Source organism: Carettochelys insculpta, chromosome 1, assembly GCF_033958435.1.
Source record: "Carettochelys insculpta isolate YL-2023 chromosome 1, ASM3395843v1, whole genome shotgun sequence".
NCBI lineage: Eukaryota > Metazoa > Chordata > Testudines > Carettochelyidae > Carettochelys > Carettochelys insculpta.
The window spans coordinates 331,861,268-331,887,952 of record NC_134137.1 but is presented as its reverse complement, the minus strand read 5'-3'; the positions used below and the strand labels follow the sequence as shown (position 1 = coordinate 331,887,952).

The 26,685-nt window shown below is 42.6% G+C and overlaps 1 protein-coding gene across 5 annotated transcripts in view; it reads right to left on the bottom strand.

Moving 5' to 3' along the window:
* Positions 1–26,685, bottom strand: part of MET (MET proto-oncogene, receptor tyrosine kinase) — a 167,676-nt gene that overhangs the window by 6,362 nt on the left and 134,629 nt on the right. For all 5 annotated transcript variants that reach the window (XM_075014845.1, XM_075014873.1, XM_075014865.1 and 2 more), the window contains 8 exons: positions 21,852–22,070; positions 16,405–16,551; positions 13,293–13,449; positions 12,592–12,732; positions 10,239–10,469; positions 7,819–7,899; positions 6,822–7,003; positions 3,911–4,020 (listed from right to left, as the gene is read on the bottom strand). In XM_075014845.1, the coding sequence (XP_074870946.1) occupies positions 3,911–4,020; positions 6,822–7,003; positions 7,819–7,899; positions 10,239–10,469; positions 12,592–12,732; positions 13,293–13,449; positions 16,405–16,551; positions 21,852–22,070 (1,268 nt within the window). The remainder of the gene's footprint in view (positions 1–3,910; positions 4,021–6,821; positions 7,004–7,818; positions 7,900–10,238; positions 10,470–12,591; positions 12,733–13,292; positions 13,450–16,404; positions 16,552–21,851; positions 22,071–26,685) is intronic.

The window sequence follows — 26,685 nt, the reverse complement described above, 5'->3', positions numbered from 1 at the left end:
TGAAGGTTGATCCACCAGTGGCTGAGAGGAGTCACTGGCCATTACCCTGTACGGAATGGAGGTGGATGAACAGCAGGAACTAGTGCAACCTAAAGGCTACAATAACAGTCACATTGCATGGCAGAGAGAAATATGTTTCCACCAAGCTGCAGGAGGACAATCCGACACCACACACACAACCACTTGGATGAGGGGACACATTTTAGCCTTTAATGCTGAAAATAAAAACAATTTTTGAACCAATTTGAGATTGCCTAAGAAGAAGTCTGATAAGAGGGAACAAAATAGAAGTATATAAACTAATGCATCTAACAGAGGAAGTTCTCTTTTTCCTTCCTCATGAAGAACAAGGGAACTTCCCATAAAACTGAACCATGGCAAATTAAAAACTAATCAAAAGAAATTATTTTTTTATGCAACTCGATTACTCAGTGGACCTCATTGGCATGTGTATCATTGAATGATCTTGCTAGTTTTTAGGGATAGCAAAAACATCCAGAATTCTAATAGATAATACTAAAAAAGGAGTACTAGAAGGGACATTAAACATCCTGTTCAGTGTTTCAACCAATGTCTAATAACTAACAAGTGCAATATCCCATATCTGCCCAAAGAGGGGTTTCTAGAGCACACAAAAAATCCAGGAAGCTTTTGGAGAATGTTGGAGAGAACTTTTTGGTACAAGTGCTGAAGGAACTGACCGGAGCCATGTGCAGCTTGATCTGCCGCTCACAAACAAGGAAGAACTAGTAGGAGAAATAGAAGTGGGTGGCAACCTGGGCTGCAGTGAGCATGAGACGGTGGATTTCAGGATCCTGACAAAAGGAAGGAAGGTTAGCAGTAAAATACAGAGCCTTGATTTCAGAAGAGCAGACTTCAACTCCATCAGAAAACTGATGGGGCAGGATCCCGTGGGAAGCTAATACGAACGGGAGTTCAGCAGAACTGGCAATATTTTAAAGAAGCCTTATTGAAGGCCCAGGAACAAACCATCCTCATGCACAGTAAGAAAAGCAAATATGGTTGGCAACCAGCTTGGCTTACCAGGGAAATCCTTGACGAGCTTTAACTCAAAAAGGATCCATATAAGAAGTGGAAACCTGGACAGATGACTAAAGAGAAGTATAAATATATTATTGGAGAATGCAGGGCAGTAAGCAGGAAGGTGAAAGCACAACTGGAACTGCAGCTAGCAAGGGATGTGAAGGGTAATGAAAAGGGTTTTACAGACCTAGTAAGAGGGTGATCAGAGAGGTGTGGGGCCATTACTGAATGAGGGAGGTAACCTGGTGACAGATGATGTGGGAAAAGCTGAAGTACTCAATGCTTGTTTTGCTTCTGTATTCACACACAGGGTCAGTTCCCAGATTACTGCATTAGGCAATCAATATGGTAAGGAGCCAGGCAGCCCTTTGTGGGGAAAAAACAGGTTAAGGGCTCTTTAGAAAAGCTAGACATACACGAATCTACAGGTTCAGATTTAATGCATCCAAGGGTACTGAGGGAATTGGCAAATGTCACTGCAGAACCTTTGGTCATTATCTTTGAAAATTTGTGGAGCTTGGGAGAGGTCCTGGCTGACTGCAAAAAGGCAAAAATATAGCACCCATCTTTAAAAAAGGAAAGAAGAACAATCCAGAGAACTATAGACCAGTCAGCCTTACCTCAGACCCCAGAAAAATCATGGAGGGGATCCTCAAGGAATCCGTTCTGAAGCACCTGGAGGAGGGGAAAGTGATCAAGAGTAGACAACCTGGGTTCACCAAGGGCGAGTCATGCCTGACCAATCTGATTAGCTTCTATGATGAGGTTACTAGCTCTGTGGACATGCGGAAGTCAATAGATGTGATATACCTTGACTTTCGCAAAGCTTTTGATACAGCTTCCCACAATATTCTTACTCATAAGTTAAGGAAGCATGGATTGGATACCTGGACTGTAAGTTGGATAGAAAGCTGGCTAGATAGTTGGACCCAGTGGGTAGAGATCAATGGCTCAATGTCTAGTTGGCAGTCAGTTTCAAGTGGAGTGCCCCAAGGATAGGTTCTGGGGCCGGTATTGTTCGACATCTTTATTAATGACCTGGATGAGGGGATGGATTGCACCCTCTGGAAATTTGCGGATGTCACTAAGCTGGGAGAGAGGTAGATGTGTTGGAGGGTACAGAGAGGGTCCAGAGTGACCTAGATAAATTGGAAGATTGGGCCATAAGTAGTCTGACAAAGTTCAACAAGGACAAGTTCAGAGTCCCACACTTGGGATGGAAGAATCCCCAGCATTATTACAGGATGGGGATCAACTGGTTAAGTAGCAATGCAGCAGAAAAGGACCTGGGTATTACAGTGGATGAGAGGCTGGATATGAGTCAACAGTGTGCCCTTGTAGCCAGGAGGGCTAATGGCATATTGGGTTGTATTAGGAGGAGCATTTTCAGCAGATCTGGAGAAGTTATTATTCCCCTCTGTTTGGCACTGGTGAGGCCACATCTGGAGTACTGCATCCAGTTCTGGGCCCCCCAGTATAGAAGGGACGTGGATGTATTGGAGCAGGTCCAGCAGAGGGCAATGAAAATTATTAGGGGGCAAATGACCTATGAGGAGAGGCTGAGGGAACTGGGCTTGTTTAGTTTGCAGAAGAGAAGAGTGAGGAGCTATATGAAAGTGCCCTTCAGCTTCCTGAAGAGAGACTGTAAAGAGGATGAAGAGAGGCTGTTCTCAGTAGTGACGGACAGTAGTACAAGGAGCAATGGTCTAAAGTTACCGAGGGAAAAGTGTAGGTTGGATATTAGGAAAAACTGTTTCACCAGCAACGAAGGGTCCTGTGGCACCTTATAGACTAACAGAAAAGTTCTGAGCATGAGCTTTCGTGAGCACAGACTCACTTCATCTGATGAAGTGAGTCTGTGCTCACAAAAGCTCATGCTCAAAACTTTTCTGTTAGTCTATAAGGTGCCACAGGACCCTTCGTTGCTGTTTCACCAGGAGAGTGGTGAAGCACTGGAATGCATTGCCTAGAGAGTTGGTGGAATCTCCATCCCTGGAGGTTTTTAAGTCCCAGCTTGACAAAGTCCTGGCTGGGATGATTTAGTTGGGGTTGATCCTGCTTTAGGCAGGGGACTGGACTCAATGACCTCCTGAGGTCCCTTCCAGCCCTATGATTCTATGATTCTTGCACATTTCGCTGAAGCATCTGATGCCAGAGACAGAATGCTATACTAGATGGATGATGGGTCTGATTCAGTCAGGCAATTCCTATATTCTTAAAAAACTAAAAAGATATGTTACCTCTCACACTTCATTACAAAGCCCTGAATCTGCAGGGTAACTGAATTAGGCGATGCTTTCCACAGCAGGCACACTTAAAAATATTATATAGTCAGGGTGAAGAGACTATATAGAAAGCACACATATAGAAAGCAAATTCTAATGATTAATACTGTAACATATTAATTCCTGCGGTAGGTGATGAATCAGCATACTATGGGCAAGTACAATGCCAATCAGTCACTGTGCGAACTAAGCTGTCTGGTCCCCCAGACACTATGCATAATTTTGTTTCATGCACTTTTGTGCAGAGTCAAAATGATATCAAGTACATGCAATGAAAGAGCCACTGTCAAGTAGCTTCATTGTTGCTATTTCTTTGCTCTCCCCATTCTGTTTTCCATAAAGTTTGACCTCATTTACCTCCTTTCTGCCAAGTGAGGCAGCTCAGAAAGGCAGCTTATGGGCAGCTTATATGAAAGCGCAGCATTAAAACAGAGAGGTATGTGAGATGAACAGTACCAGCATAATACGAAAACACATTTCTACTACAATATACAGTCCAGGAAACTTTACATTTACCACAAGGTTGCTCTTCTCCCACAACAACGTGTTAATGTGGCACAGAATTAGATTGTTGTACTTACATACAATTTCTTGCAGCCAAATCTCTATGGACAAACTTTTTGCTTGCAAGGTACTTCATACCTTTTGCAACTTGAAGTCCAAATCCAATTAAATCTTTAACTGTTGGGTTCTGTAAAACATGAACATTTACAATCATTAAAGGCATACAGTGAATTATGAGAGATACTATCAGGAATACAGTTGGCCAGTCAGTCAGTCACTTTTTGTCATGATCTTGATAATTTGGGTCTCTGGATCCTGCCTTCAATTTGTATTAAAAACTCCCAGTGAGAGGCAGAAGTTGGCAATTAAACCAGGAACTAACTTAGATCAGACTCTGGCTACCAGCAGCTAAGTAACTTTTATCTCGATAGGAAGACAACATAAGAAGCAAGAGAAACCAGCAAAACCTCTGGTCAACCAATATAAAATGGACCAGGAACCCTGGTTTAATCAAGTGTTCTCACTGCAGTATCAAGGGGATGGGTTAGACAAAGGGTGGCAGGGGGCTAGTTTCACCCCAAATATAATTTCAAGCAGCTCTTTGGCTTCACCAAGCTACACTTGGCTGCCATGGTCCCAAGGGATCACATCAGAGTGTTGGGGACTCACCCCTAGCCTTGCCAGCCTCAGTGCTAGGGGACCGGATCTGAGCTCACAAAGAATGAGTATATGAGCTCTACACCAGGACCTTGCAGGTAGCAGATTAAATTTAAAGTTCACAGCAGTAAGAGAACAGCATTTGGGCCATTCTCTTTAAATAGTCACTTGCAATATTGCCCACAGTCATTACAATCTTTTGTTCTCCGTCACAGTGACCATATTAATTTATGAATTCTGTTTTGTCTTATACACAACCATTATAATTTCAGCCTTCAGCGTCAGTTAGAATCCCCCTTGTGGGGACAGGAACAGACTATGGCTGGGAGTGAAAAAGGCCCATCAAAAACAGAACAGTTTAATCCTGCTCTGACACAGCCACTGACTTTTAATGACTCTGCCACATTCCAGCAGTGGTTGGAGCATAGGTGCTGACTTGCATTTCTCTCCAAGGTCCCAACCTTAGCTCCGTCCCTCCCCTTGAGGACCTGCACTTGCTCTGCCTCTTCCCAACCACTCCACTGAGGCCTCTGTTTGCTGCTCTCCACCCACTCCCAAGTGTCTCTCCCAGCTGCTCAACAGCTGGGGGCAGAGCTGCAGAACAGCTGATGGGTGGTAGTTGCTGAGCACTCAGTATTTTTTTCCATAGATGCTTGAGTCCTTGAGCAGCCACAGAGTCAACATTGAGGGTTGATGGCATGGAAAAATCCTCACTGGAAGGGCAGGAGGAGCTCTGTGCTCAGCCTTTAAAATGACATGCTCTCCAAGCATGGAGAGCCGTTCCAACCTGAGACGTGACATAGATGGAGGAGTGAGGGCAGCAGGGGCTGGCATGTCCCAGGAACACTGACCAAACACTGAAGACACTCAGGAATAAGGACTCTGGGGGGAGGGGTTTGCTCTCAAGACGTTGTTTTGCCTTGATTTGTATTGCTTGTGTGCCAAGAGTAAAGTATGCGTTTTAAAAAAGTTCCTGCGCAAAGCCTGTGTTCTTTACTTTACATGTCATGTGTCCATGGAGAATTAAACCATGGGAGAGCTTTGGTGGGATTGTGCACACGTAACTGGGAAGGCCAAGGAGGTTCAGCACTGGTTTCTGGGCCTAGGGCGTTTATACTGCAGGGCCCCACATTCCAGGGAGGGTCCCAGATAGGGAGTCTTCACTCTGGGAGTATGCCTTGAAGACCAGTCACAGCAACAGCAACTGGATGCTTCCCAGATCCAGCTGGCCTGGAAATATGTGGGACCCACAGGCTGGGACCAATGCAGCAGACTGCTGACCATACATGGAAGAGGGAGTCAGAGTTGGGGAGCTCAGTCAGAACTGTCACTCTCCTTATTTTCAGTGCATTCTGGATATATTGCCTAGGCAGACCAGATGCCCAAGGCCAGCAAGCCACTTTATTCAATCAGATGTTGTAAGTTTAATACAAACGTATCAGTTCTGTATCCGGCTGTGTAACTATTTGTCATACAATTATTAGACCCTCCTAGTTTCGGTGAGGTTGAGTTTGCTCTGCATAGTTCTGTCTGTGGAAAAAATGCTGTATTATTGAGCTTCTATTTCTTTATTATATTATCATTTGTATTGCCGTACGTCCTAAGAGGCAGAGAACAACCAGACAGTTTCTTCTCGCAAGAGCTTATCATTTTAACACATGCAATTTCAATATTTTCTAAGTGAACTGAAACTTTACAAAGTGTATCTTGCTGCGAAGCTCAGTTTCCTAAAGGCTCCTTTACACTGTTATAGCACCACAAATGTGTCATAATGTGGGTGAAAATGGGCCAGAGCCATGTAAAGGAGCCTTAACAGAATGGAGAATCAGGCCCACTACCTTATACTTGGTAAAAGCACTAAACTTGTACTCTTAGTGCAGACTTGTGAGACTTGAATTTGTACGCACCATTGCTCTGTTTCTTATTTAAAAAAAACACATAGATTTTGTTGTGAGTGTGGCACTCACAACGGCAGCCACATATGATAGTCCTTTTGTATCAGACATTCAGTGCCCGATTTGCAGTGGGTGTAAACTTGGACCAGCTCCCTCGAAGTTAATGGAGCTGTGACGATTTATACCAACAGATGGTATCCCCCAAACACTTTAATCTAAGAAATGAAAATTTCTTTATAAAATAGTAAACGTTTATTGACAGCGAGTTCTGGGACTATATTCTGGAGGGGTATGTAGGACTCTCCGAACAGTGGTTAACATATAAAAATAACGTGATTTTATAAACAATGCAACTGCCAGATCTTGTCACCTATAAACTGTTCTAGGGAGTGCCTAAACTCACTTCACCATTTAACAGAGCTGATACCATACTTACATGAGTTTCATTCCTAATGAAATTTCGAAGATCTCCATGTTTCATATATGGGAGCACCACCAAAGGAGACCCCTCACTGGGTAAGCAAATTCCCAGTAGGGACAAGACGTTGGGATGAGTGAAATCTTTCATGATGATCCCTTCTTTGAGAAACTGAGCTACTTCTTCCAGGTCTGTAATTCCTGAGACATCCGGCAGCAAGTGGGATGGAGGGGGAAAGGAAGAAAGAGACAAATCAAACTATAATACATATCAGGTGCAGTAAATTCTAATTTACCTGGAAACTATAATCTTGAAAACTGGACATTTTCTCCCCATCCCCAATCAGGGAGGTATAGTTGAAATACTGAGCCAAATCTGGTGGTGGTGCATGGCTCCCACTGAAGTCAGTGGCCCTGATCCCATAAAGCATGACTTTACTCCCGTGAACAGCCACACTGACCTCAGTGATGCTATTCAGGTGAATAAAGTTGATTTGCAGTTAAGAGTATATTCAGGTGAGGACTCAGCTTGAACTACATATTTATATTTAGAGTATAGTCTAGTTGTATTTTTTAAATCCCCAATCCTGTTTACAATACTTTAAAAATTATGCCAGAAGATCAAGACAGGAAAAAATCATTAGAGCACCATGTACCAACTTTCTTCTGCTGGTTTTCAACAATTTCATTTACAAAAATCAAACCTAAGCCAAGTTAACAGTATGCAAAAAGCTATTTCCCCTCTTTACTGGTTACCTTTATGGCCATGGTTGTATTTGGGGAAGATGTGAATGTTCTCTTTGACAAATACATTTACAGAGCTAAATTTATCCATTCTGTAGCTAAACTGGAAGCCATGGAATTACCTCAGGGATGAATTTGGCTTATAGTAGTTGCAGCTGAAATCCATCTTTTATAGGTGAGAGTGAAACTCTACAGTGCAAGTTGCTATTAAGGGTTACTCAGGCTGCCTTACAAGCTATGATAATGTCTCACTATTAAAGAATGTAACTCACGGTTCAAGGACTTTACAGCACAATGAATTTTCCTCCCATCATTATCCAACAATGTCCCATGGTAAACACACCCAAAATGTCCTGTGTGAAGAATGACTAAGGTTAGCCTCCATTTCAACAAGATTATATTACTTTTTACTCTACTAAATAGCAATTATACCATAACTTAGTCATTATAGACTCTAACTGCAAATATTCTCAAAGCAGACTTTATAACACGCTATGCTGCAAATACATAAACCTAAAACTCTTTCCAACATAACTGATATTCCTTGATTTAGAGGGAAAGAATAGGTGAATGACACAAGACTAGCTCCACAACTGCCTAATATTCTCACAGTGGCTATTAACCCCTCCATGCCCCCAAAACAAAACAAAACAAACACTGGCAACCCTTCTCCCCTTCCCCTGTACTGTGCTATTTGATGTATTTTTCTGAAGGAGGGGACTGAATGACTCAAAGGAGTGACAAGGGGGAATCACAATTTGCCTGCTTACTGGCAGTCTCGGCAGAGAAATGCATAAGAATGTATCCTGAAATCCTCTCTCATATCTAAAAAGGGGCCTTTGAGTTAAGGAAGAGAGAGTGTGGAGGAGCACACCCTGTCACAGCCCATGCTAACTCGCTCTGTGGATCAACAGTGCACTTCGAGCTCCAGGGCTGTACATTTTCTGAGAACACTTGCTTACCACAATTAATAAAAATAGATACCCTGGAGTACTCCAATCAATTATATTGCCTGTTCTTAAATACACCTAACTATGAAGTTTGCATATTCACTGAGCACAAGAGGTAAAGAATCACTTTAAATTAATATTCACGTTTGCAGTCACAGAGCTGAAGCACTTTTACATGCATTAGGACTGTGGAAAATAGGGCTGAGGAATTCCTCTTAACATCCAGTCACAAATTCTGAGCAAAACCAAACGTGGCTTTGGTTCTACAAACTAGAAATGGCCAGAAGTATGTTTCGAAAAAGCAACCAAAATTTCCCAGGCATGGAACCTGGGCATATTTTATCAAAACCCTCAAATATGGATCATTTAAAATTTTCTCATTTTGTGTTTTTTTGCCTACAAAAGGGGCTGAGGGAGCCGAGCAAAAGATATTGATGACATTTCTTGGTAGTTTTTCAATACTGAAAAAAAAAACGTAAGAAATTTTTTGTTTAGGGAAAAAATAAAGCCATGCCCTTACTATGGGAAACAATCTGTAATTAGGGTTGACAAAATTCAAATTTTATTTTGTTTAAATAACTGCAGCAATTTTTTTATTTTAATATTTTGTTTAAGTTTAAATTTTATAAATTTCATAAATTGTAATTTTCACAGTTGTGGGAAATTATGGGGTATCATAATTATTTAATGACAGAGATTAAGATTCAGAAAGTTAAAACTACATAACCATTAAACCACAAATTGTGAACATCACATGTCAAAATATACAAAGTAACCATGCTTCAATCAAACTTTTTTGAGCTCTCAAGAAGCATTTTTCTGAGTTTGCTCATCTGAAAATGTTGATCATTATCAATGGAAAAATTATGAGGTACAGTGAAATCAACATTTACTAATTCAAAATCTAACCTTTCACAGTGTAACTATAACGCACTGAGGGGGACACAGAGCCTGTTTATTTGATTTGTGACTAGTTTCGTGCACCTGCAGAAACTGGATAAATGGTTTACAGAGAAGTTTCCATCATTATTCACTGGTTTTCTAAACTCCCACCTGCCACGACCCTCAGTTTTTGCATGCTCAGATGGAGAAATTTTATGCCTAATTTTGATACGTTGAAACCCAGAACTTTCACTTAAGTCACCCATGCATGTGGACATGCCCACAATGAACGAACACCTCTAAATATGCTGACCTTGGCCTGGGGGTCAGGAAGAATGGAGAACTCTGGAGCATGTGGAGGAGACAGGGGTGGGCCAGTTACACAGAGGTGTGGAATGGGGAGGGAGAATGGGGTGCACATACGACCCCTTAGCACGGAGATGTGCAGAATCTCTGGCGCTGAGGGGAAGAACGAAGATATTGTGATCAATGGAAGAGAGTATCAGGGGCACCCAGAACCCCTATCATGGGGGAGAAGGACATGGAGTCCATGCTATGTGGCAGAAGAGGGAGCATGACACAGAGCCCCTGGCATGTGGGGAATAGTGCAAGGAGTCCCTGACATAGAGGACGATGGTGGGGTGGCACACAGGGAGGTTTGGGGGTGGGGTGCATATGGAGAAATGCAAAATGTCCCTTCTACAAACAATGGGTTCGATCTATTACAGAAACAGTGTGTTGAGGCCTCTAGTTAGATGACTGAAATATGTTTCAATGATATACAAGATGCTGCCTTCAGAAAGGAATAAGAATGAATGTGCAAAAACATTGTTTAGGAAGATCAGAGTTCAAATACTTACCTCTTCCTATTATCTCATTGAAATGCACCATCAGGCTGTCAGCACCAATGACCACATGCTCTACTTCTTTCACTAGGTCTGGATTTAAGGCACTGATGTCAATGTGAACATTTGTTTGCAGCAGTGGGCTGGCTAAATCTGAGTCCTCACTGGACAGAATGGGGGATAGGTCTGAGTGGGGATACTGTGCTGGTCTGCATGAGCCATTCTGAGACAAATTTGGAAACTGATCTGCAAGGTGAACAGAAATTATGTTAATTCTTTTAAGCTTCCTGCTGTGCTCACTGGAAGTTCAAGAGTTATATTAAACTGGTACTTGTGCAAAGTCAGTTATACTTGATCAGTCTGGAAGAAAGGGAGGGGAGCAAGCCTGCTTTACAACACAATCACAAAAGCAAAAAAGACAATATAGGATGCTGCCTTGCCAGCTCATATAACCTACAGCAGTGAAGACAAATTTACTCTGGGCTCAACTCAATTTCTTTTGAAGTAAAAGGGAAAATTGTCACTTATATCAGAGGGAACAGTCCATGAGCCCTTCTATTTCTAGCCAATCCCCATATTACATATAGAATATTTAGCCATCGATACAAGTAAAATTCAAGAAAAACACAGATAAAGTAGGAAGCAGTAAAGGATTCAATATATAAAACTTTGGGTTACTGTCAGATTACAGTAAACAGCCTGTGGCAAGGTATGTTTATCTAATGGTCCATATTCAACCAGGGAAGTGCCTAATGGTGATTCATATCCCGTAGTTTCCAAAGATAATATAGTTGGTGTAGCATGAAAAAACAAAACAGGTAGTGTAACTTGAAAAAAAAAATCTGCCAACAGATTTTAAATGACAGCAACTACATACAGTTAAGCACAGTAAATGATTTGGGAATAGTTTCTGTATCGTTTCGTAAACATTTTACTACTGTTTTGCGCAATAGAATTAGGGACATTTTGAAAAAAAAAATCTGCCAACAGATTTTAAATGACAGCAACTACATACAGTTAAGCACAGTAAATGATTTGAGAATAGTTTCTGTATCGTTTCGTAAACATTTTACTACTGTTTTGCGCAATAGAATTAAAGAGACTAATTTGCTATTAGCTGTATATGGAATGAGTCCAGTGGAATCAGTGAGCAGAACTTAGCCCACAAAGAAAAAAAATGCTAACAGATGAGGCTATTTTAGAGAGGGGAAAAAAGGAATCTGACATAGATATGTTATATGAAATTATAAGATGCAGACAGTGCTAAAATTATTTTTTAGATTCCAATGCTAACTCCATGCTGTTTTGTTTAGACAGAATCCCTCACATTCATGGAACACAAGGAGAAAATGTATCCAATTATCACTATGTAGTTGATGAGTCATTCCAGTTTTGGAAAGTGATGTTAATAGATGTTATCAATATACTTCTAAGTTTTCCAATGTTCTTTTCATTTTATTCCTTATAGGAACTGATATGCATATCAAAGGTACATTCAGTATTAATTAAGTTCTTGTGGTATTCTAGGAAAAAACTGTAGCTTTTTTTTTACATCAAGAAGATGAATGAGCCATTTAGAAGAGTATGGCAAACATGTCCTGCATAGAGCAAGGTGAATAACTAATTTTTGTTTTGGTGGTAGTTCCAAACAAACAAACAAAATAAATCACCACAAACAGGGTGGGGAAAATCAGTTTGATCCAAACCAAATTAAAATTTTTTGAAAAATTACATCAATCAAAAAAGTCCACAGAATTATTTTCTTGTTGGAAGTGTTTCCATTGACTTTGCTGTTTGGTGTAGTTTTCAGATATTTTTGAACATAAACACAAAGCAATTAAGGTTTAGCATCACCAAACAGCAGGAGGAGAAGGTGGGGGTATCTTTAGTTCAGTGATCAGAGCACTAAATAAAGATGTGGGAAACCCACACTGAATTTCCAACTCTGCCTGATGTAGACCTCTACCTGTTAGGCCTACATAACATAAGAGTAAAAAATAATAAATCCAAGGTTCCTCATTAAGGTTTGAAATAGAGCATTTTTTATTTAATATTTTACACTGATTTTACAATGTTTTCACTAGTGTCATCTCATTTTACTACTCAGACTACAGTAAAAATAAAGTAAATTTGAAATAAACCTCCTTTGTTTAAGTTGGTGAAACATCCTTGAAGTCTACTCTTGATTTTAAAAAAAGCAGGTGAAGGTCTCTAACAAAAGACAGGCTTTATGTCTAACAAAAGACAGATAAGTCTTATGAGAAACTGAGCAATAAGCTATGGTTCAGAACAGGTGTTTCTCTGAAGACAGCTGAAAAAGGAAGTGAAAAACTGGCAATGTCTGGTCACATTAGCAACAGAGACACACCTTCTATAAATGTTGATCTGTAGTCTACAGAGTCACTAGAAACCATTTCTGTAGTTGGGCTGACGCTCCTTGCGCTCACAAGCCTATCCAAATGAGGAGTGTGCACTCTTCCATCATAACGAACTAAATCGCTCCCCAGATCTGAAAGGGGGTATGAAAGAAACAGTGTCAAACAGTCACGTACAGTGTATGTCAGTCCTGATTTAGAACACACACAGAGGCTAAATCTTGGGCTGTGCCGAGAAGTGGGGCCACCAGGGAAACTCTTAAGGGAGATATGAGCTGAGAATTCTCCTAAGGTGGGGTAAAACCATGGCCACTCTTCTCCTGCAGTCAGTCTTGGCATAAGGGGCAGGAAAAAAGTCCGGCTGGAGTGAACCATACTGCATCTATATTCAGCTCTTGTGGATTACCTTAAAGACTATAGCCAGCTGGTATAAATCAGAGCAGCACCCAATCTGCTCTAACTTTTGTTGAGTCTCAGGACAGTTGGCAAGATCTGATTTCTAGCCTTCTGCACATCCCTGGCACCAAAAAGGAGCTGAAATATAACTGAAGATTGGACCTCCAATGGGCAATCTCTATTGGCAGGATATATGGAAAGGATAATGCATTACATGTAGACAGTGTGCAAAATAGTTTAAGCTATACAAAAAAATCCCATGTTTTGAAATTATTTCATGAAGTTAGCAATGATTCACCTTTAATTTGTTTTCTCTTCTTCATCCACAGAAAAAGGCTCAACAACAATAAAAACAACACTGTTGTTGAGACAACTCCAGCAATCAGTCCCGTGAAATTCTGATCTTGCAGAATCATCACTTTCCCAATAACGGTTGAGAAAACTTCTTGCTTCCACTAACAGAAACAAAAAAGACATGGTAACACCTCAGAGATTTAAAATAAAAAATCCACCAAAATATATAATTCTTATTAGCACTGAGACAGTGAGTCCAAAATACCCTTCCTGGCCTAAACCCTGGCTTCAAAGGTTCCACCATGGAGAGAAATTCAGCCTGATGAAGTGAATTTATGCTGGCAGAAATGAACTTGAATCTGAAGTGCTCCTCTGAAGTTTTTTCACTTCCTTTCAAGAAGCCAAGTAGCACTCACACTCGCAACACTATACTGTAAACCTGAAACCCAGCACTGCACACATAATTACTTTGCTGTTTGCATTACTGTAGCACATGGGAGCTCCTGACCTCGGCCAGAACACCATTATGAGAGGCATGGGCAGAAGGTGAATCCCTCTTTTAGGGGAGACTAGTCCCCAGACCTCAATCCCAGAGCTCTCCCACAAAGCTGGAGGAGACTCTGCTGCCTCTTCTGCCCATGTTGGTGGGCCCAAGCGCTAGGCTGCTTGCAGGCCAGAGCCACCCCAGGCCACTGGCTGAGAAGACCCCCACACTGACTTCAGAGGAGAGGGTGGGGCTTTAAGGCACAGCAAGGGTGGGGCTACAGGCCTGGGTCAGGTGTGACTTAGCCTCCCCTGGCCTATGATACTGTTGGTCGAGTTTACAGCATCTAGCACAATATGGTCCTGGTCCATGACAGTGCTACCTCAGTACAAATAAAATAATAGCAAATTGCAGATAAAAGCACCAGTGCTAACGTAACCAATGCATGGTTGTGGTTAACTGTCCCATGTAGTGGTACCTAGACCAGTTCACAGAGAAAGAACGGGTGTCCTCTACAGCCCTAACTAAGAACCACCTAGCCTTTAGCTCAAGCTGCAGCGATGCCTGCACTAAACTCCAAAGGTTGTAGGTTCAAGTCTACCTCTGGGCAATTACACTAATTCTTGGGATACAGAGCTGACAAACTGTGAAGTCAGGCATTCTCCTTATGCCTTCCCTTTGGCAAATACTCTCACAGAAGATTGAAAATGCCATGTCTCTAATATGTTATGTATATATTGTATTATATACACATACACTTTTATACTTGTCATTGGTTACGTAATTTGCTTGGTCACCTAAATCAGTGATTCCCACACTGCAGGGTGCACCCACTGGAGGGCACTGAGAACATGAAGGGGGGCCTGGCATGGTCCAGGCCAGCCCCCACAGGAAGCAGGGAGGCAGCACCACCCAGCGCCATTCTCCTCTCAACTCTACTCTGTTTCCAGTCCCACTCCTGCCTCCAGTGGAGGCTATAACTACAGCTCCTAGCCTTGGCTGCGTCCTGGTCCTGGCCCCCAGCTGTGGCCCAGCTGTCAGGCCAGGCCTTACCCCCTAAGGCACTTGCTTGTGGTTATGGGAGTGGGCTGTAGCACCAGTCCTGCTCCTGCAAGGTGCAGACAAATTACATTTTGGGTAATGGGGGCTATTAGAATATAAGACTATAAAAATAGTCATACTGGGTGAGACCAAAGCTCCATCTAGCCCAATATCCTGAATTCCAATAGTGGCTAATGCCAAGTTCCAGAGGGAAATAACAGGTAACCGTCAAGTGACCCATCCTGTTGCCCATTCCCAGCTCTGACAAAGAGAGGCTAGCGACATCATCCCTGCACATTGAGTGGATTTTTTTAAAAGACCTACCCACAATGACTCCAAAATCTCTCTCAAGTGGTAACAGTTAATTTAGATATCATTATTTTATAAGGACACTTGGGATTGTATTTTCCAATATACATCACTTTGCATTTATCAGAATTGACTTTCCTCTGCCTTTTTGTTGACCAGTCACCCAGTTTTTGAGATCCTTTTGAAGTTCTTTGTATACTTTGTGCAGTTTTGTACCATCTGCAAATTGTGCCACCTCACGGATTACCCATTTCAACAGGTTATTTATGAACAGTGGTTTTCTGTGCCGGTACTTGCCAGTACTGAGTACTGGCACCTCGGCCGCCTGAGCCATGGCATTCACTGGAGGTGGGGGGTTGAGGACCCAGCTGAGTACCAGCTCCTCCTCCTTTTTTTTTTTTGTTAATGAATATGTTGAATAGGATTGGTCCCAGTACAGAACCCATGGGGTCACCACTAATTACCTTTATCCAGCCACCACTGACTTAAAGGAAAGTCATATTGTAAGTTTCAATCCTATTCACTCTAAAGTCACTGGCAAAACTCCTGTTAATTTCGATGTACAAGATGCAGTTTAAAGGAACACCATTTGTGATTTTTTTCTTTTCTCAAAATTTTTTTCACCAATTTTGAAAGATGCTTGTAATATCCGATGACTCAACATAGGGTGAAATTCTGGCCTTATTTAAATCGTCAGCACTTAGTAACTCCAGTGGGACGAGGTTTTGGTTCACAGAGGGTGAATGCACTGGATTCATGTAGTTGTCCTAAATATTTGCATTTTATTAAACTGGTCATTGTATAGATTATTTCATGTTTTTTCTACACAAAGGCCCTGATACCACTGACTCCAAGGAAGGCCGACAGGAGCAGGACTAAAACAACCACCTCATGATTTCCACATGCCTCCCTGTCTGTCTGTCCATATCCACCTGGTGTCTTTTGACTGATAATCTTTTTGTAAATTCTTTGGGGGCAGGGACCATCTGTTTCTGTGTGTCTGTACAGCATGAAATACAATGGAGTCCTGGTCCATAACTGGAGCTCTTCAGTGCTACCATAATAAAAGCAGGAATAACGTTACATCTAAAAGAATGCACTTTTTTCTGAAGGCAGCACGAACTTAGAAATATTAAGTCACATATACACAAACAAACATGAAAGTTCCTGAACCGCAACTGCTACCAACATGAAGGTAAAAGTTGCATTTTAAGTTTGCAGGTACCAAAATTCCAATGATGTCATTTTTAGCTACATCATACAAAGAGTGAGGATATCTCACCTCTATGTTTAGCTCACTGTGGGTTTTCAGCAGGTCTCTGGGAACCATACAGAAAACTGAGTTGGACTGTAAGATGATGTTCTCACAACTTTTATTTCCAATTTTTAGCACATCACCCTTAATAGCTTCTGAGTCAATGTCATCTCCCTGGGAAAAAATTAAAACATTATTATATTAAAAATCATTTAATAGAACTCTTAAGGAGATGTTCTACTATCAACTCAGCAAATGTTATTTGAAGATAGCAAAAGCAAACATTATTACATCAAACAAAGTAATACATAATTAGTTTTTTATTGCTCAGCTAATGCACATGTTTAATTTCTAGTAATGTAAATGGCAGTTTGGCAGAAAAACAAAATGGGAAAGAAAATGCTGAAGGCAAAGCTCTGCTCTCAGTTATACCCACAAAACCCATGTGAATTTCTAAAAATGTAAACATCCAAGGAACACATTCTACTGGGTTTTTACTGTCTCACATTTTTGCATAATTCACATGAGAAAGGAAGCATTATATGGCCCTGTTTATACAAAACTGGCATTCTGTTATCCACCACATTGTAGGCATCTCAAACATTTTGTTTTGTAAATGGCAAGGGGAGGTCCATTATATTTACACAGGGAGTGAAATCTGACAGCAAATTGCTACCATAGGCAAACTGTTGGATGACCATCAGTGTTCCCTCTTAGTGGAATGAATTTTATTATGCACACCATTTGGAGGTGAGGTGCGACACATCAATTCCATACTGGTGCACATAACAATATTCATGTGACAAGGTGGGGAGGCAAAGGTTTCTGAATGTGGGAGGGGGCTCAGGGCTGGAGCAGAGGGTTGGGGTGCAGGACTGTGAAGGGTCTGGCTAGGGATATGAGCTCGACGGTGGAGCTGGGGTAGAAGGGTGCAGGGCTGGGACAGAGGTTTGGAGTGCAAGGACTCTGCCTAGGAGTACAGATTCTGAGGTGGCACTGGGGATGAGGGGTTTGGAGTGCAGGAAGGGGGGTTCCAGGTTCAGGGAGGGACCCTGGGATGGGGGAAAAGGAGGGATATAGGACCTGGGCCAAGGCTGAGGGCTCTGGGGTGCAGAAGGATGCTCAGGGCTGGGATAGGGGTTTGGGCTTACCTGAGTGGCTCCCTGCCGGCCCAGCAAGGAAAAGGTCTGATGTGCCAACTGTGGCAGCTCCATGCAGGGGCCAGCAAGGAAGGGCTCCCCTTGCTGGTTGCGGCAGGTTCGGGGTTTAGGGAGAGTGCTGCATAGGGCTTAACTGGAAGCTGCAACGCCATGCAGCTTAGGGGGAACTTAAGTGGCCACACATCCTATTTTAAATAGGACAGTCGTGTCCCAGGTGCTCAGCTATGTATTTGTCAGTGGTCAGCTGACAACAGCACACAGGACAACTGCCTGGTTTTGCCAAAGAAATAGGGTGTGTTCCCTAGGGAGGAGGCAGAGGGATCATGTGACCCCAGGCAGCAGGGTTTGGGCAAGCAGTGATCCCAGGAGGTTCAGGTCAGCCCTGGGCAGGGGAAGAGAGCCTTGGTCCTGGTCCATGCAGGGTGTGTGTGGGCTCAGGCCAGCCCAGTTTTCACTTTGACAAATATGGTCACTCTGGCAAATTGGTTGAGAAGAAACCTGCTCTACAAGCCAAAGACGAGCATTAACCAGAAAAAATGTCAGCATTAAAAGGACCCCATTCTGCACTCCTTACCCAGGAAATGTCCCTTGGCTATCCCAGATGAAGATGAATCATTATTATTATTGCTGCTTGTATCCTGTTCCAGCCCAAAGACCCTGTTTAGAAGTAAGGAGGGTGACGACCACTCATGCATCCCCAGAAAACTGGATATTTTGGTGCTTGTGGGAGTTGTAAGGACCCGCCCTCAGCTGTGAGACTCCACCTTGCTGGTATGAGCTTGCACGGAATGCATACACAAGGTCACAATGGTGGGGAAGAGTGAAGCATTCTTCAAAATGGCATCCCTGTGATTGTCACAGGGCAACAGCAGCTGTGCCTCTAGTTTATCAATTAAACAGCCCTGGAATGACCCTGAAGGTCAAAGCTGTGCCGAATTGCTGGACTGGGGATATGCCGGAGAGAGCTGCAAGGCTAATTAACCCATTAGCCAGAAGGCAGAAGAGCAAAGGAAGCAGATAAGGATTGGTAATGGCACAGATTGGTAATCAGAGCCAAGACAGATCTCTCAGGTGGAAGATACGGTCTCTCTCCTTTCCTGCTTTGCTCTTGAGCTAAGGAGTGTACGCTATAGCTACGGTTAAATACAGAGCTATGCAAGTCTGGGTGGGGAGAACGCTACAGTTTGAACCATTTTAGTCCAGGGCTCCCTAGTTCTGCAACATTCAACCTAGACCTTTCTCCTCTGATCACGTGAATTTTATGTGTACGACTATCAATGTGATGTGTTGCACCTCACCGCATGTTTGGCTCACATAATAAAATTCATATAGACAGTCAGCTATTGCATTTGGGAGGCTGGAAAAAGAAAATAGGTATAATTAGCTTGTAAGTATGGTACAGAACAATTGGTTGAACAGTGTCATAAAAGGAATTCAGTAAAGGAACAGGCCACGTGGGCTAATCATCCTCTCCTTCTACAGTTTCATGTTGTTCACAAGCAAACTGAGACAGGAGAACATTTTTCATTTACAGCTGGGATGCACTGGGCAGTCAGCAGGCCCAAAGTTCATAAGAACAGGTCACTGATTTCTTTTGGCAAGCAGTAAGTAATTAGATTTTCTTGTCCAGAATGAGTTTTTGTTTGTCCCAGATTGACAGATAATAAGATTTGTTCTAACTTGTGTGCTTTGAAAGTTGGCAGAAGATGGGAGTATTTCAGAGGCTGTGTACTCAGCTCATTGGGTGGGAACTGAGCAAGAGAGTGCCTCATATCACTCTGGCATGACCTCTCTGACCAGCCTGTGAGTAGCACTGATCGACTTCAAAGAGGGTCACATACTTGGCAAAGGAAGATGGCTGCGATGAGGGACCGTGAGACAGCGTGTAATACAGAGTTTTGGAAGCCCTCTACTGAAGATAAAAAACACCCAGCACTCCAGGAACATGATGCCCAGATGCACAAAATCCTAGATAAAGCAGCTGAATAGAAGTTTTTCTGGGCAATATTTTCTTACATAACATCTTATGTTCATCAAGGGAAACCAGAAACAACCTTTCAGATAGTAGCCAGTCATTTACTGAAAGCCAAATGTGTCACACTAGATTAGTCTGATTGAAAAACTTGTGACAAAAGCTCCTCCCTCCCTTCTAAAACTAATTAAGAAAAAGATAAAAGAACTTTGGTTTGGTAGAACAGTTTGCTCACTGAAGCAAGTTTCCTTTTAATTTCATGCTGTGGTTGCTTAATTATTGCTCAAAATAAGACAATGAGGCATGTAAACCTACGTGTGTGTGATTTTTGTCTGTGTGTATGGGTGAAGGAAAGTGTTGCCAGTATGCCTTGTAATGATTTTTTGGCTCTGGAAAATAAATTCTGAAAGTCACTTCAGTGTTTAGATGGAAGCATCCCACTATAACTAATTTTATTTGGGAGGAAAATGCTAAATTGCTGCCTGTTCATGCTTTATTCTAGGAGACCAGTTTTGACTATTATCATTCTCTAATTGGTTGCCAGGAAATCATCTAGGCATTAGGTTTCAGAAGGCAGCTGCCTAGGGCACCACAAGTACATGGCAAACTAACATAGCTGAAGTGTCATGGCAATCACTCTCCAATAAGCCAGTTAATCAATCTCTTCCACCATGGTTGCTGCTTCTAACAAAGCAGAAATAAGACAACCTCATGGAGGAAGAAGTGGTAAATAGAGGACCTTTGTGGGGACTAAGCTAGGTGGGTGAAAGAAATCCAGAGATGAATGCAGGGAGTACAAATCTAAAATCTTCACATACCATAGCAACTGTCCCCATGCTGTGAATTTGAAAGACCTAGAGTGTAATGGAATGCTATGGTGCCACTGCATGAAGAAGCTGTGTAGAGACAGAGATTCCACACTCTCTGGATGCTGCATAATGGAAGGGTGTTGTGAGTCTCTCCATAATATCAATTTGTGTGCCAGCTGCAGGAAAGAGGATTGTGTGGGCAGACATTCCATGTGCAACTGGTTGGGAAAAGGCCAGTGAAATGCTCTTTGGTCAGAATTTGCTTATTTGTCATAGCTGAAATGTTTCGTTGAGATGGTTCAACTATGATGAAGTTCCAATGGAACCCAGGTATGGGTCTGACTGTTTTCCTGGCAGCTTGTTTACTGGCTCCCTGATAGCCTACTTGCTGGACTGCCATGGAGTCAGGGACCACAGATCTTCCAGGGTTCATGGCTCCAGGATAGGTTGGCAGGACAGGCTGTGTCATACCTCAAGCCCCTCTCCCTTTTGATTTTTCATTCTGAATCAGAATGAAACCAGATTTTGCGCTGTCACAGCCCTCTGCAACAATGGAGTTACCTTTCTTTGTCCAGATCTAGTTCCAGCCATGCAGCCTGGACACAGTGGCTGTGTTTGCTAGCAAACCCACACCCTGCATTAATCCTGGGTGCTCGGACGAGAATGAGAATTCCATTCCTCATTACTCACAACATGCATTCATTATCAAGTTTGTACCCTTTATAAAGTTGTAAATTTTAAGGCCAGAAAAGGCTATTCAGATCATCTTGTTTGAACTACTGCATCACATAGGCCACAGAATGTCACCCCGTAATTCCTGCATCCAGGCTCTACAACACTAGTGTTGCTAAGGCTGTTCCATTTTCCTGCATTGGAAAGGACACAAAACTATAGAGGAGGACCAGATGAGTCTACAGACTAATCATTTCAAATACAAAGCTGCAACCTTACTTCTGCTAACTCTTAAGCATGAAAATGAAGATTCCCTTAAGTGTTCCGGGGCTCACTGTAGAAAGGAGATATCGCTAGAGCATGCTAGATTCTGGGGAATCCCTTATGGTATAACAGCTTGTAATAGACTGTTTAAAAGTTGGTGCAATTTAGAAGAATCCTGGGGCTGGTCTAACTTGCATAGGGGTTGAATTAGCCCTTGGCTCCCCTGAGGACCAGGGAGGTCACATTTGCATTCCCAGGCAGTATGCCAAGTGTTCTTGTGGTATACCTCTGGAATCAGCTCTTTATCTTTAGTTTGTTGAAACTGGGACTTCAGAAGAATGTGATACAAGCAGAGAAGAATGTTCTGAACATTTTTCTACAGAGATCTTCTCGACAGTGTCTACAAACCTTCATTAAACATCAGCCCCCATTATACATAAGTGTTATGACAGATGGTTTGTGTTTTAGTGCCCATTAGATGGTTCAAGCTGCAATATTATTGGAGAGTGTTGCTGCTGAATACTGTTTCAGTTTAACTACTGTAAAGTGTAGTATATCAAAGCCAACAATTTAAAAGACTATCTAAACATTTCTTACCTTTATTTCCACTATATTTTGATTGCCCCTTGAGATCACATTAGGCTTTTCAAAAGGTTTAAATATAGGATTATTCACATAATCAAAATCAAAGTATAGGGAGCTGACGCCATCAAAAATGAATAAAACTTTTGTTACGAAGGGTAGTTGCAGACTGAAGGATTTCAGTGAAGGAGTTGTGCAACAGATCATCTCTGTGTTAGAACGATGGTTACACGCCTGTATTGAGAAAGGCATATAGAATAGATATATTTAATATGCTGGAGGAGCATAAACATTTTCAAACACTATACTAATACTTGAATTAAAATTTATGCTTCAATTGCTGTCTCTTAAGAATTTGTAACAGCTGCAAAGTAAAATTCTTATGCATCTTATGCAGCATTTTGTTTAGATCTAAGTGATCTAAAACCGCACTTTGATGGCATTTGAGCACTTTTCAGGAAGTGTGCAAATGCCATCAAGGAAACATATTTCTTGGCATCAGTGATTAAGCAAGTGTTTTACATGGAAAATCAATTTCAAAGGCAAGGCTCATCAGTATCCAATGTTCTGTCTGCTTTGTTACTCTCCAGTGACACAACACAGCCCAAACCCAGACTAACCAGCCTCTGTCAGAGGACTTGTACATGGAGATTGGCTGGAGCTCCAATCCCTTTATCCTGTCAAAAGGGACATGAAGTGATAAACACCCCGCTCTGCCCTGCCCCTTCCCCTCAAAGCTCCACCCATCTCTCCCCTTCCTCTGTGACCCTACTGTCCCTTGCTCTGCCTGGCCCACATCTCCTGCTGCCCTATCCCCCGGGCATCATGTGCCAGCTGCAGAACTGGGCTGTGAGGAGCTGATGTGAAGCCTGCCTGCCAGCCCAAACAGGGCACAGCAGGGGCTCAGTCCCAGAGCGAGGAGCTGGGGTGGCGAAGTCATGGCGCAGCAGAGCAGGAGTGCACGTCAGTCCCTGGAATGAGGGGCTGAGGAGGGATAACTGGGGTGTAGACAGCTGGTGCGCAGACAGGTTACTCCTCCCCCTCTGCCCTCCTGCGTGGCACCAGTACCTACTTTGGAGCCAGTCCTGAGTCAGACAGTTCTTCCCATTGGGCTGGGGAGTGGGAATAACAGCACCTGCTAAGTGCAGATGCTCCTCCTCACTCTACCAGCAGCTGCTGAACTTCATGTCCCCTGTTGGCAGAGGCCAGTAACCGCAGAGAGCTGGAATTTCCAGTTTCCCTTTTTTGACTGAGAACAAGTAGTCCTGTGGCACCTTACGGACTAACAGATATTTTGGAGCATAAGCTTTCGTGGGCAAAGCCCCACTTTTGACTGGACATTCTGGAAGAAAACTGGTCACCTGGCAACCCTACCAATCCACCCATCAGCCCCTCAGTTCAGAGCTTCCAGCTTTTGCTTGGCCTAGTCAAAGGGCAGGGGAAGCAAGGAAGACCTACATCTATACTCCTCCCTCATTATACGAGTACTTTACTTACGAGTACTCGCTAAAACAAGGGACACGTATACCTACCTTTGTGCACTAGATGTGTGAACTCCCCTAGCTAATACAAGCCTTACCCCCTCCAACCTGCCACAGCCTGACCCCACCCCCGCACGCCCAACCCACTGCAGTCTGACCCTCCTCCAGCTCCACAGTCCCAACTGGCCTCAGTCTGAAGCCCCTGCCGGCCCTGCACACCCAACCCGCCATAGCCCGACCCCACTTGCTGGCCCGCATACTCAACCTGCTGCAACCTTAACCCCCTGTCCACTCCACAGACCCAACCCACCACCAGGTTTTAACCCTCCCTCCCACTCATAGCCTCAAACTGCCCCCAGCCTTTAACTCTCCCCAATCCCCTCCTCCAACCCAAGATTCACTTACCTTTCAAAAGCAGCGCCACCTGCTGCCACTCCTTCCCTGAGTTAGGAGCACTAGGAACCAATCAGAGACTTTCACTTGTATTTTAATGGGAATTTAGTGTCCCTCTTACGAGTAGTTGCCTACGAGCAGAAAGTGGGGAACCAACTGTGCTCGTAGAGCGAGGGATGAGTGTACAGGAAACATACCTGGGGGCCACAGTGACAGTCTATGAGGCTCTGAGTTAGTCCTGCTGAGGACTGTATTCTCTACTCTGAATTTGCTCTCACCAACCTTCAGCTCATCTAGAAACAGGTTACTTCAGTTTCACAAGAAGTCCCCCAAAGTGCACCTGCAGTGCATCCTCCAGCCCAGCAGCCAATTCATAGAGACTACACTTGTCTATAGCATGGCTGACAATTGGGGCATTAATGACGGTTTCTAGCATTACCAGTGAGGGCCACCCAATGTCTTACCTCTTACTCCATTGCAATATTTCACACTCGCTACCTCAACACCCTACAGCCACCCTTCGTATTCATTACTCTTCCCCACCCTAACTCCCTAGAAAACCAGTATTGCTGCTGAATAACTCCGTATACATAAATAGCACCAAATATTCCTATTTAGTCATATTGGTTCTCATTAAAAACTCCAGGCTGAATGTTGCCTTGAAATTAATATCCATTTGTTTCTTTTATACCAACTTAATGCAATACAATTTAGCTCTGTATCAAATTAGTATAAAAATGGCTAAAACTATTTACTCTCTTTAGCTGAAAAGTGGGATTAAATTATCTGTGTATAAATCAGCACCTTTTCTTATCATTATAACTCATGTTTTCATACATAACAGTGTGAAATCTTAGCTCTGGCAAGAGAGGAAAAAAAGATTTGTTTTAAGGATCTGGAAAGGAACACTGGAGTTTTAAATCTGTACTACAGTTTGGACCTCTTTAGACCGGCTCCCACGGGACCTGACCGGTGCCAAACCAGAGAATTTGCCGAACCACAAGGAGGTAAATATGGTTTAGCACATTACCAACACTTCACTGCATACTGGACTCTTAGAAGAAATTTAGGGGTAAATTACAGCTAAACAACAGCACAGAACTCTTCGAGACAGGACTGGTGGCTACAAACAAAGTTTATGGGATCACAAGAAACTTGGCCACACTCATAATAAGCGGACATGTGGCTAACTAAAATCATGCCAGACCACAGACATTGCTGGACCAGAGAGATTCAACCTGTACATGTTTTTCTTAGCTGTGACTATGGGCCCAATACTGCTCTGTTAAACGGTTGCAGCTCTCAATGAAGATAATGGGAATTACACCCATGTAACTAACTGATATTAGGTTTTATGGACCATACTCTGCCTTCAGAGGTACATAGGCATCCCTGTTGATCTCTGGGGTGCAAGAGAAGGTAGAATCAGGCACCATAATTTTATAGTACAAGTTAATTGCATTCTAGGGATAGCTCAGTGGTTCAAGCATTGGCCTTGTAAAACCCAGGGCTGTGAACTCAATCCTTGAGCAGGCCTTTTAGAGTCTGGGGCAAACGGATTAAAAGAAATCTATCAGGGATGGTGCTTGGCTCTGACAAGAAATCAGAGGACTGGACTTGATGACCTCTTGAGGTCCCTTTCAGTTCTACGAGAGATGTATACCTCCATATTTTTTTATATTTCAATTGCATTGTTACTTGGCTTCCTAGTCACAAGGAGCTACTGCTGTTGGCATGAAAACTGTACTTTAACCAACAGTGTAACACTTAGTTGAGGTTCAGTTTTGCAGTGAAATGCCCCCATTTTCTCTTGCAGTTACAGATTTCTTTAATTTTTAAGAACTACCCTAGTGTCCTACTGAAAAATCAACAGATGGTAGAAATGTCCCAATGAGATCTGGTCAGAATTTAACAGGCTACATTTTAAATTCCCCGTTACTTTTTTACCAGAAGTGGCCTCAGTGTTGCTGTATTGTCCCTTTTCCTGTGCATGAAGTTCTGAGTTTTAAATTCTGCTCAGACCCATATTTTTCTGATTTATGGATCAGAAAGAAGGCAAAGCAGAATTTCAAAAATAAATTTGTGTGCAAGCTGTAGACAGAAAGGAGATAGCTCTTCTTACTGCTAAGACAATCTGGGAAACTGAAAATTAATGTGAATGCACATAGCTGAAACATATTCTAAATAGGTGCTTCTCTCTCTCCTTGCTGTTGTGGGCCTCCATCCAGATATTTAGCTGTGGACCTTTCCCTTTGTCATGTTAAGTTCTAACTGAAGGGCTCACAAAATTTTCATTGACTTTAAAATGAGCAGGAGTGGACCCAAAAGTCAATACTGACAACATGCAGAATTTAGCTACACATAGATGCATGGGCACTGGGAATAAGAGAAATGGGAGGCAGTGCCTTCCCTGGGTCTTAGTGCTAAACATCTCTGCTCTTCTTATCCCTGTCCTGACAATTCCTGCAGGCTCCCACAGCAGGCTGTTGCAGCCTGGTGAGTCTTCCCCCAGAGTGGATTTAGTAAGTTAAAAATGAAAAGCCTTCCAGCTTGCCAGACTTATTAATATAACATTGAAAAAGCCATTAAGTGCTAATGAAGCCATTTAATGGGCATGTGCCAACCCAGAAGTATTTCCTGTCAGTTTCTAAATTCATTAATAAAAATTTTTGTGTATTACTGTAATACACCTAGAAGATCTTAGTTTAAAACTTGTTTTAATATTTCATTAGTTTGTTGCTGAAGATTATAGGATCACAAATCAAAAATTCTTGCACAGATTTTTAGATGCACCAACTGAGTATTCATCTTTAGTTTTATATGTTTGGATCTTCAGACATACAGTTTTAAAATAACTTCTTCAAAATACCACTGTTATCTAAAATACACATGTCAATTTTAATTGCTATAGTACACAACTTGTTTCCAAAGTCTTCCCATCCTTCCTCTCCAGCCCTTCTGTACACTTCCTCCTT